Raw genomic sequence first — 12,297 nt, 5'->3', positions numbered from 1 at the left:
ATTTTTTAGTGGATAAAATTGCTCATACTTATGGTGATGACAAATAATTCATAAATAGAATAGTCAGTCACAAATTGACCACCGTTAACAAAAATTACTTTACTTTTACATTTTCGAAAAAAATAAAAAAATGTGAAAATAAGTGAAATAGAAAAGAAGTTGTTTGTAGAATATTCCTCAGAAAATGCCACTTGTCAAACATCCACATTTTCCGTTGATCAGGGGTTGAGGTTGAGGTAGGTAAAAAGAGAAAATATCAGATCCTCTCATAAAGCAAGGGTCTCTTCTTTTTCTTCTCAAACTCTTTTCCTCACACACACACTCACTCTCTCCTTCCAAATATCTCCATTTTCCCTCTTAATCTCCGCCATTAACGTTTCTCTGTGCTTAAGCTCAAACCGTAACAATGACGGACGTAACTGATGATATAGCTGAGGAGATATCATTTCAGGGATTTGAAGATGATTGTAGGCTCCTTCAGAGCCTTCTTAACGATGTTCTTAACAGGGAAGTTGGTCCTCAATTCATGGAAAAAGTTGAACGTACTCGCGTCCTTGCTCAGGTCCCATCCTTAGTGTTAGATTTCACATTTTCCGCTGCCCTCTGCTCATTTTTTTTGTTTGTTTGTAAGGTGTTCATTGAAAAACGGTATTTATTTATTTTTACGACGACAAAATTTTTCTCAGCCATGACCTGAATTTTTCTCTTTCAATTTAACTTGACAACCGTAGTGGGACGGAGCTGGAGACCAAGGTACGGGTTCGGTCGAACCAGAACCTGGTAACCTTGGTTTAAACTATGTATTTATCTTAAAAATTCTATATAAATTATTAATTTAAAATCCAGTAACTTAAAAAGGCTAAACCAGTAAGCTTCAAATCTGGCTCCGCCTGCTTAACTATTGTCCATGGAGTTTCGAACCATGTGCTATTGGCCCTCGAGATTTTCGAATTATCAAAAAAAGTTCATGTGTTGTTTTTGCTCTGTTCCCTGCATGGGTTGATAGTTCGGTATATAAAGTTATCTGGGTTTGCTTCTTCTCTGTTTGCAGTTGTGCCCTTGTATATGCATGTGATAAAAAATCGTGTTGGTTTAGTGCTTCATGCTCTTTGATGCGTCTGTTTTCTGTATCTGAGTCAGAGTTGATACATTTTGAATGATTTGCATGTGTTGTTGTGTCAAGTTTTAGTACCTATAGCTGATCTTTTGAATAGAGGCAGATCCAGGATTTTTGATATGATGGGTTCAAGTTTGAGATTCCACCACAGCCCCATTTGATTTACTGGGTTCAAAATCTATCATTTGTACTTATTTAGTAGATTTTCTAATATATATATATATTTAGAGTTTAAATCAAAGCTACCAGGTTAGATGAACCCATAATTTGTACACTAGATCCGCCCCTGCTTTTGAAATCCGTTTTAAGACCTATATTAAACAATTAACACAATGCGGAAGTTTGCTGAAATGTGGGTATATTTTCCAAACATTTGTTTGGTTTTGAACATCTTTTTGTGGTTCCTTTTTGATGTCTCAATGGGTTGGTTTCTTTGTTCAAAAGGGCTGTGCTAAGTGTGGAATCTACAATTTCTGGTGTTCAGATATGTGTAACATTATACTAATTGGAATTGCTGAAATGTGGGTATATTTTCCAAACATTTTTTTGGTTTTGAACATCTTTTTGTGGTTCCTTTTTGATGTCTCAATGGGTTGGTTTCTTTGTTCAAAAGGGCTGTGCTAAGTGTGGAATCTACAATTTCTGGTGTTCAGATATGTGTAATTATACTAATTGGAAGTTTTGTTGTAACCTTAGGGTGCCTGTAACATGAGAATGGCGGGAATTGAGGATACAGCAGAGCTTCTGGAAAAACAACTGGCATCAGAGTTGTCAAAAATGACGCTAGAGGAAGCTCTTGCCATTGCACGTACATTTAGCCATTATCTTAATTTGATGGGAATTGCAGAAACACATCATAGGTGCGCAGCCGTCATTTCCCTTTTGTTCAGTTACTTCAGTGTAGGTGTGTTCTCCTAGCAAGTGCTCTATTGGTTGCATATCATAGTTCCAGTAGTTATGTTATTATTCTGAATGTTGAATGTTGCAAATTCTGATAGCTTTAACTGCTTGTCTTTTGCCTTTCAATAGGTAGGTGTAGGAACCCCTTAAATCTATTAACTGACTCATGCTTGTAGGGTACGCAAGGCGCGAGGAGAAGCACAGTTGTCAAAATCTTGCGATGACATTTTCAACCACCTCTTGCAGAGTGGTGTTCCTCCAGATCAGCTTTATGACACTGTCTGCAAGCAGGTCTGCTTGTTTATCCAATTTATCGAAGTACTACATGTAGAAGTTCTTTTGATCAGGCATTCTTTTGATTACACAAGTTTTCTCCCTATCGCAGGCTGTTGAGATTGTTCTCACTGCACATCCGACACAAATCAACCGTCGTACCTTACAATACAAACACATCAGAATTGCTGTGCGTTTTCTTTTCCAGAATCTTTTCATGAAAAAAATTCAATTGTACATTAAATTAAATCAACTTTGACCGTTGTTGCTCTGTGAATCTTTGTTTTTTGCAGCACCTTCTGGAATATAATGACAGGCCTGATCTTGGGATTGAAGATAGAGAGATGCTAATTGAAGATCTGGTGAGTTCCATTGCATGTTTTGGATATTGAAGCACATATTGAACGCCTTCACTTATCCGATAGTGTTTGGGGTTTTTGTAGGTGAGAGAGATGACTTCTATATGGCAAACAGATGAGCTCAGGCGGCACAAACCTACTCCAGTTGATGAAGCCAGGGCTGGTAATTTTCGGAGATTTGTACAGATCCTGATTTCGACATCTTTTCATTCTAGTATAACAAGTGACAACAAGTTAAAACTTTTCAGGTTTACATATTGTGGAACAGACGCTGTGGAAAGCTGTACCCCATTATTTGCGTCGAGTCAGCAATGCTTTAAAAAAGGTTTTCTATCATCTTATCTTCCACACCATCATAATGAAGCTATACAACATCTTATAATTGGTTGTGCCTCCTCCTTTTAGCATACTGGAAGGCCTCTACCATTGACATGCACACCAATAAGATTTGGATCTTGGATGGGGGGCGATCGAGATGGAAATCCAAATGTCACAGCAAAGGTTACGTTTAATATGCTTATCCATGCATAAGACTTTTTTCTGTCTTTCATGAACTCAATTATTTCTATATACTCTGGTGAATATGGAGTTGGGTACATTTATTTGTTTATTTATTTATTTTTTGGTTCAAGATCCACTTTAAATAGAATCTCTGTCTCCGTAAAGTCATGCTTTCACTTGCATTATGTTTCCTTTCTCATAAACGTTGACAAACTTCCTAGTATAATTTCAGCAAATGATCATTTTTTACGAGAAGTAAGAGGTTTTTAATCCTTCACTCCATTGTTTGTGTAAGCAAAGCCATCACTTGTACTGATTCCATCTGCAAAACTAACAGATATTTTCTGTTGTTTCAGGTCACAAAAGATGTCTCTCTTCTCTCCAGGTGGATGGCTATTGATCTTTATGTACGAGAAATTGATAGCCTCAGATTTGAACTTTCCATGAATCAATGCAGTGAAAGATTTGCAAGATTGGCACATGAAATCTTAGAAAAAGGTTTGTTATCTCAAAATTCTTTTGGAGCTTTGCTCCGTGGGTCATGCCTCTTGCTAGGAAATTTGGTTTGCAACCATATGATTAGGTCAGCGAGTGACAAATGAATTTGGTAATCTTTAATCAGTTGTGACCTACAGTTGTATAAGTCTGGCCTCTTCTTGAAGGGATCTAATACTTTGTAAATTATTCCATTTATTTGGAATCATTTTCTTGGAAGTTGATGTTCTGGATATCTTCTCCCTCAGGGAAATGATTGTTTTACTTGATTGGTTGGTAAAAGAGTTTTTATCAGCTATATATATCCTAGAAAGCTCGATTCAAATTATCAAGAAAGGGAAGGTACCTGATGGTACTCTCTTTTCTTTTTTCCTTTTAAATTCTACATAAAGTTCTAAATGTTCCCTGTTGATTGAGCTCTATTTTTCCTACCAAATGTGTACTATATAACAGAATCATTGTAATAACGAGTCCACAGCAATATGTTCTTTATTTATTTAGCTAGCATGGATACTATCTTATTCCTATTGTTTTTAGGCCAGCTCTTTATTGCTTTTCATGTTTGTTAAGATGCTAATCTTACTGTAGAACTTGTATGTCTCAGTCAAATATTTAATTACTTGCCATGTGCTATCAATCCAAAAAAAAAAAAAAAAAATCTTGACAAGGGATGTGTTATCAATCATAAAACTAGCTGTATGCCAGATACAATATATTCTAGCTTAAGTTTTAGAACAGTTGGAGGCCTTTTCAAATGGCTATTCACCTTATTTTTATGACATTCTCAAGCAATTAGGCCACCTACAAACTAGGAGTATTACTGAATTAGCACCCAGCTATATATCTTTTCTGATGGTCTCTTGGAATCCCTTCCAGGAAATACTTCTGAGGATCACCTTGAGTCTTGGAATCATTCCTCAAATTGGAGTCAATCAAAACATCAAGGACAACATGCTCCACCTTTCCCTACACAGCTTCCAACCGGAGCTGATCTGCCCTCTTGCACAGGTAGCATTTTGCTGGTTGGATATCTGCACTTTAGATATGTCTGTCTGGTCAGGCCTTTGCTCTTTTCTATTTTCGTCTCTAACTCAACAGTCTTACTTTAGCAGATTCATTGTCCGTTTGATGTCATACTGACAACTTTAACTTACATCATCTGATTCAATAATGCCTTCAAAATGTTCGAATTCCTTCATACCTGCTGGGTTATTATTCACGGTGTTCAAGTTAAAATTCATTAATTGATACTTCATAATTTCTCTTTAGTCTTCTCGTGACTTCTCCTTTATGTTTATTTTTCTTTCGCCGTACTAAATAGGTAAAATTTATGTTGATTTCCCCTTGATTGGCAAATGGGGTTTGGGAAATCATGAACATGTACTTATGAGGTTGGTTCTTTTCTGTGCCTTCAAGGGGCTTCAACGTTTTTGCTGCATTAAATTGGAATATAGGATATCTCTAATCTAATACTATAGAAAGACAAAATGTTTCATATCTTCTTTTATTTCAAGGTAGCAATTTCTTAGGTGTCACTGGAATAAGATCCTTGAAGATCCAATCGCTGTAAAAGCAGATCCCACAATATGGTCAATGTTGTAATACATTATCAATGCCTCAAACTGACATCTGCTTATTATGGTTTCTAAAGTTTGTTTAAGCAATTTGCCGCATATTCTGTATTTTCTTTCCTAAGTTGTTTTTTATATAAAACAATATAGTTACTGGTAAAGATAACACATGATCTTTCACAGAAAATGTCGAGTCCCACTATCCTAGACTGGCTCTTCCTGGGACAGAATTCATACCACTCAAAAATCAGGTTAAGCTGGTTTGATGTTTTCATTACAGTTGTCATTCTTGTCTGTCTATGCCCCTCTATCTTCACAAATTAGCATCTTGCTTATTGTTTGTAACATCGAGTGAAATACTATGTATCTCATGTATTTGAAATCTTTACAGGATAGTCAGAGTACTTCAAAAGTGAGTCCCCTTGCTGGTGATTCTATCAAAAATGCTGAAAAGGCATATGGAAATGGAAATATAACACCACGTGCTGCTAGTCAGCTTCTGGCTCAGAGGAAAATTTTTGCCGAGTCTCAGGTAGGAAGGGCCAGCTTCCAAAAGCTATTGGAACCAAGCTCATCACAGAGACCTGGGATAGCTCCCTATAGAATTGTCCTCGGGGATGTAAAAGAAAAGGTATCCTCTTTGCTTCTGTAACACTAGTCAGGTCTATGTTATCTTGCCTCAGACAGCAAAGCTTTTATTGGAACTTGATTCATGGAAATTTAAGAATAAGAAGTGTTTTCCTCTCGTACATCCTCTGGCACATTTGTCTACAATATGGTAGATGATGGTTCTGTTCTGATGGTATGATACAGAAAGAAGTTTAAAACACTTCAAGTCAAGAAAAGGAAAACACATAAAGCTACTGACTAATGTGATGGCTTGACGATGTTAGAGAAATAACAGAAAATAAAATGTTATCTTTTAACATGATTCTGTGTGCATGGGTAATAGTTCTCAGTCCTTTTTCCGAATGCTTTTATATATTGTTGTAGCTGTGTTGCGTTGAAGTATGTATTAATACAGATAATTTTCTCTTAAATGGAGTACTAAAAATTTGGTTTCAAAACTAGGATGATTATAGGCAGATTTCAGGAAATATTGATAGGTGATGGAATATATCTCATAAATTATAGCACAGAATACTGCTTATACATAAGTAGAAAATTGTAGGGTTTGACAGTTTTCTTTTCTTGAGATGTATTAACTTCATTGTTTAATGAATAATTGGTGGGATGAAAGTTGATTGATTAATTCACAATGAAGAATTATACCAATGTGCTTTTTCCATGTGCCACATGGAAAAGTTTGAAGTTTGGAAGTTATTATAGACCTCAAAATTGAATGTTCTAGTGCTTTTCTTTTTGTTCTTTATGCCATAATGTTTGATGATGTAAACTTGTCTTTTCTAAATTCAGCTCCTCAAGTCAAGGAAGCGGCTGGAGCTTCTTCTTGAAGATCTTCCGTGTGACCATGATCCTTGGGATTATTATGAAACATCAGATCAGCTTTTGGAACCACTACTATTGTGCTATGATTCACTGGTACAAGTCCTACCTCTTAGTTCCACAATCTGTTTCTGCACCTTCTAATTATTATTTAAAATTCCAGAAGAAGAAAAAAACTATTTATAATCAGGACAACTCCTTTTAGTTCTAATAAATGTAAACACTGGGTGCACTACAGCAATCATGTGGGTCTGGGGTTCTAGCTGATGGGCGGCTTGCTGACCTAATCAGGCGAGTTGCTACATTTGGGATGGTCTTAATGAAGCTTGATCTTCGTCAGGTATTCGATTTTACATGTTATTGGTGAGTTCTAGTGAAATATATGCTTATATTCAATTCAATGGATCAGGAATCTGGTAGGCACTCTGAGGCACTTGATGCAATCACGAAATACTTAGACATGGGTACATACAGTGAGTGGGATGAAGAACAAAAGCTGGACTTTCTGATTAAAGAGCTAAAGGGCAAAAGACCTTTGGTTCCTCCTACTATAGAGGTAAGATAATGTACTTCTATCCTATTTTAACTGTATTGCTTAGTTATCTTCATGTTTGTTTAATTGATCATACCTTCTGTCCGTTCACAAGTGGAAAAGAATGAGATTTAGTAGAACCCATTTAATACTAGAGATAGCTTACCTGCTCAAACATGTAGGCAAGGGAAGTACCTTTCTGACTGGTTAGTGCTGACAGCCGTAATTCTACCCTGTCAATTGCTGAAAGCTCTGCATCCCTCTATCTTCGATTAATATAGGAACCTTCAAGCCATAACTGATAACATCCATAAAATGAGTATGTTCCTCTATATACATCATGAATTATCATTTCTTCTGATTAAAATGTTGTAGGAGGCCGTTAATTGTTTTCCAAACTATTTTTGAAATTGGCTTCTTTTTCTTTTCTGTTTTCCACCATATATATTGGCGTGTCAAATAAATATTCGAGGAAATTCCTGCATTCATATGACAATAGTTTTTAATAGTGAATGCCACTGCCATTCAAAATAATTAACTGATGTAACCAAGGTCTAAAATAATATTTGCCTTATGCTATGAAGCAGAGATGGTCAATTAATGATTTCATCAAAAGGCCTAGGTCTCTATTAAGCAGGCATACCAAATGGATGTCCCTTTATCCCTGCAGCAGCTACGTTTGCTGTCCACTTCTCTGAGAAGGCCTAGGTAGCTAGGCAGTAGTGCTTGCCTTCCCTTTTCTCGTGCAGGTTATACCTAAATTTTCTGTCTCTGGAGGAGAAACCTAAAACTTACTCATATACTGGTCCAACTTTATTGTCCTTTTTTGATTACTAAAGGAGGGCAAATGGATAGCCAAGAATTAAGTATTTGGTGGTATATAAGGCTGCAAAAAGAGGTAAATAGATAACTGATTCTTGGATTGGGAAGTGAGTGATTATCAAAACCACATTATTATATCTTTTAATATATTAATAAAATAATTGATAACTGATTCTTGGAAGGGAAGTAATATAGGATAGTGAGATCAAAAGTTCAAAACACGTATGATGATATCTTTGAATATATTAACTGGTGAGTATCTAATTTTTTAACCAATTGAATTGAATTGTATTCATGTTGCAATTAAATTAGCTGCCAAAGTCCAGTGGCCTGAGTTCCTTTATTAGGTTGCTGGTTCCTATTCTTCGTCTTGGATTTGATCTTTTCTTTTAATTTCTCTTTTATAGGTTCCGCCTGATGTCAAAGAAGTCTTGGACACGTTCAAAGTGGCAGCTGAATTAGGAAGTGATTCACTTGGAGCTTATGTTATTTCCATGGCTTCAAATGTATTGATCATATTCCACATGGATTACATAGAGTATACTACATTTCGCAGTGGTGGATGGTTCAGCTAAATCTGCTTAAAGGATACTTGATATTAAGTTTTGAATTACTGTCCTGTTTCCATTATCTATTATCTACCAGTAATATTTTGATTTATCTTCATTTGGCAGGCCAGCGATGTCCTAGCTGTAGAGCTTTTACAGAAGGATGCACGCCTTGCTGTTGCTGGGGAGCTTGGCAGACCTTGTCCCGGTGGAACGTAAGACTGATATCTTTCTGTTGCAGATGCAATAACAGAACTTTCTTCTTAACTTACGCCAAAACTTGTGTGCATGTGTATGGCTATTTATGACCTAGATTAATCCAGTCTGGCTAATGTTAAGCCAATGAATTTTCATCACACTTTGGTCATCTTTTCCCATCTTTTTGATGCTTGCATAATTTCCATCTCATAGAAGGTGGTAATATTTCAATTCCTATTTTTCAACTGCATTCAGACAAGTACACGTCTACAGGGCCACCTCTTTTGCCCTTTAGATGGTTAGATAAGATTTTATGTCCTGTCATCTAATTCTTTCTTGCGTCATAGGCTTAATGCTTCACGACAGCTAGTTTCAGCGGTTCTCCTATTGTGTGGTTCCTTGAAAATTGTGTGATCAGGTTCCAAGGAAAATAAATTTATTGTGGGGGTGCTAAATCAACAAATTACGTTCGTAGATATTTTCTCATGCACCTCATAGTTATTTGTGGAAATCATGCCTAGAAAGTGTGAAGGATCCCAATTTCCACAATGCTGTTGTCATACTTGAAATGCTACTTATTCAGCCATGACTGCAGAGTACTTTTTTTTTTCATCTAAGGCATCTTGCTAAATTAATATCCAAGTACCTAGTAACACTTTAGCATTGAAAACAGTTGAGATGAGTTCGCAAAATTAATTGTAGCTCACGCAACCAGACCGTTCTAAGGGTAAATACCAATTGAAAAGAGGTAATGCTTATATGATTATGAACATAATGCTAAATATTTCATGTATTTCAACAGACTGCGGGTGGTTCCTCTGTTTGAGACCGTGAAGGACCTGAGGGAAGCTGGCTCGGTGATCAGAAGATTACTCTCAATCGACTGGTATAGGGAGCACATCATAAAGAACCACGATGGACATCAGGAGGTATGTATGCCATGATGCATTACACTATCCAAAAAAGTTTCACTTTTGGCTTCAGCTCATGGTTGATGTGCACAGGTGATGGTTGGTTATTCTGACTCTGGCAAAGATGCTGGCCGTTTCACTGCAGCATGGGAGCTTTACAAAGCTCAAGAAGATGTTGTAGCTGCATGTAATGAATATGGTATTAAAGTCACTCTGTTCCATGGGCGTGGAGGAAGCATTGGTCGTGGTGGTGGTCCTACATACCTTGCAATTCAGTCCCAGCCACCCGGCTCTGTTATGGTTTGTTTTCAATTAAACCATCTTAAAACTCCTAATATGTTACTCGCATGTACATTTTGTTTACATTTTGCACGCTAAATACCTGAAGGTTTCTTTGAATTATATTCTGGGTGCATTCAAAATCGGGATTGTCATACCTATATAGGTCTTGTCACCAACTGTGTGGCAGACTGGCAGCAACTGGCTACTCCACCTTAATGTCATAAAGGAGAGTGTATTTGGATAGAATTTGGTTTTAATCTGAATCATCTAGTATTTTCATAATGAAGCGGGAGCAAAAGGCGGATGTGTATGTCTTCACCACCCTATTATGAACTTCTCTGGATGATACCTTCTAGTCAGAATTGCAACAAATTTCTTTGGTGCCTGTCTTGCTTCCTCTTCGTCTAATGACTTCCTTTTTAACTGGCCAATCTGCTCTCCAACGTATCATGCATAACAATAATTTGATTGGATTATTAAAAAGATGGTCCCAACTTATGGACATTTTCTGCTGATTCTTAAACTCCAATCAGTTGAAGTTTTTGTCCCTTAAATAATAAAACAGTTTGAGAATGATAAGTAGTACTCAGCATTTGCTATCAGAAAAGCCAAATATTCACCTCTGCATGCACTCGGTTTCTAATTAATTTATTTCTGAAATCATCAGGGTACTCTTAGATCTACGGAACAAGGAGAAATGGTGCAGGCAAAATTTGGATTACCCCAAATGGCTGTTCGTCAGCTAGAGATTTACACCACGGCTGTTCTACTTGCTACATTACGTCCCCCACAACCTCCAAGGGAACAAAAATGGCGTAATCTGATGGACGACATATCAAATTTGAGTTGCAGGAGTTATAGAAGCACAGTATATGAAAACCCTGAGTTCCTCGCTTACTTCCACGAAGCAACACCTCAGGCTGAGCTAGGATTTCTCAACATTGGTAGTCGTCCAACAAGGAGAAAGAGTACAGGAGGAATTGGGCAACTCCGTGCAATTCCATGGGTATTTGCATGGACCCAAACAAGATTTGTCCTCCCTGCATGGCTTGGAGTTGGAGCAGGCTTGAAGGGTGTTTGTGACAAGGGACATACAGAAGACTTACGAGCTATGTACAGAGAATGGCCTTTCTTCCAGTCCACTGTTGATCTTATAGAGATGGTTTTAGGGAAAGCTGACATTCCTATAGCGAAGCATTATGATGATGTTCTAGTATCTGAAACACGAAGAGAACTTGGTGCAGACCTGCGGAGGGAGCTATTGACAACAGGAAACTATGTCCTATTGGTTACTGGTCATGAGAAGCTATCAGCAAACAACCGTAGTTTGAGGAGGTTGATAGAGAGCAGGCTTCCATATCTGAATCCAATGAATATCTTGCAGGTGGAGATATTAAAGAGGTTGAGGCGTGATGAAGACAACACTAAGCTTAGAGATGCCTTGCTCATTACGATAAATGGTATTGCTGCAGGGATGAGGAACACCGGCTAAAGGCCAAGAAGTTTAGCTATAGACCTCCCCTTCAAGTGATTGATACAAAATACATACAGTGCTTATGGAAAATGTAGATAAAATCTGTGCTTAATTATCCTTCTATAACCTATCAGTAGTTTTGTTTTCGCTGCCTACAGATTCTCTATGGTATATGTCGTGGTTAAGCTTTTGAATGATTAAACAGTTAAGGGCTTTTCAAATGAAATGGCTTTTCTTTTGTTCAATGTTTATATGTATTATTTACATCCCATAACTCGTCTTCAAACAGGTTTGGGCAGAACAGAAGTGTAAGATTCAATATATTTTCTGTCACGACCCATTTTCTGAACAAGCCGAGACCGGCACTCGATCACTAAACATGACCGAGCGAACCATCTCTGCTTATCAACCCTATTATAACTCCAAACTTTATATGCAACAAAGCAATACTCTAAACAAATACTTTTGATTAATTCAAATATTTAAATAAATCAACTCCAAAGCTTTATTCGTAGTAACTACTGAATTACTGCTAAGTTATTATAAAATAACATCTGAATCTCAACCCAATGACTATGTCTATGAAACCTCTACTGATAAACTGACGCACTGCTCAGGACATGAGATTTTCTGGCCAGTTCTCTAAATAAACAAAGAAATAGCTAAATGAAAATGACTCTAAGAATACTCCACGAACAAAAGCGGAGCTCACCAATATCACTGGAAGGGAAGGAAGTCCTAACTCGTAGCCTGCTCGCCTGCAAATCCGGTTCCTACGTTGTACCGCAGACCAACGTAGGTTCCCAAAAGAGAACGTCAGTACCATCCACTGTACTCAGTGAGTCTCAACAACAGGGGGAGAAACTTT

At 37.3% G+C, this 12,297-nt stretch overlaps 1 protein-coding gene across 1 annotated transcript; it reads left to right on the top strand.

Moving 5' to 3' along the window:
- The first annotated feature begins 270 nt into the window (after positions 1-270).
- On the top strand, positions 271-11,674 carry LOC104214281 (phosphoenolpyruvate carboxylase 4). Its single transcript, XM_009763933.2, has 20 exons — positions 271-562; positions 1,814-1,977; positions 2,194-2,308; positions 2,403-2,480; positions 2,584-2,652; positions 2,734-2,812; positions 2,898-2,974; positions 3,055-3,150; positions 3,507-3,648; positions 4,522-4,653; positions 5,400-5,467; positions 5,608-5,847; positions 6,633-6,758; positions 6,901-7,002; positions 7,072-7,218; positions 8,424-8,522; positions 8,691-8,779; positions 9,565-9,691; positions 9,767-9,973; positions 10,623-11,674. Exons 1-20 carry the CDS (start codon positions 407-409, stop codon positions 11,445-11,447), a joined length of 3,138 nt encoding a protein of 1,045 aa, XP_009762235.1. The 5' UTR covers positions 271-406; the 3' UTR covers positions 11,448-11,674.
- Positions 11,675-12,297: the final 623 nt, after the last annotated feature.

This window comes from Nicotiana sylvestris, chromosome 4, assembly GCF_000393655.2.
Source record: "Nicotiana sylvestris chromosome 4, ASM39365v2, whole genome shotgun sequence".
Classification (NCBI taxonomy): domain Eukaryota; kingdom Viridiplantae; phylum Streptophyta; class Magnoliopsida; order Solanales; family Solanaceae; genus Nicotiana; species Nicotiana sylvestris.
This window is presented reverse-complemented; position numbering and strand designations above follow the sequence as displayed.

Bases quoted from the DNA above. Each gene is read 5' to 3' on its own strand.
- LOC104214281 (XM_009763933.2), top strand. From the start codon at position 407: ATGACGGACGTAACTGATGATATAGCTGAGGAGATATCATTTCAGGGA. The intron at 2,813-2,897 runs GTAATTTTCGGA...AAAACTTTTCAG, and splicing joins AGTTGATGAAGCCAGGGCTG to GTTTACATATTGTGGAACAG. The intron at 8,523-8,690 runs GTATTGATCATA...TTCATTTGGCAG, and splicing joins TTATTTCCATGGCTTCAAAT to GCCAGCGATGTCCTAGCTGT.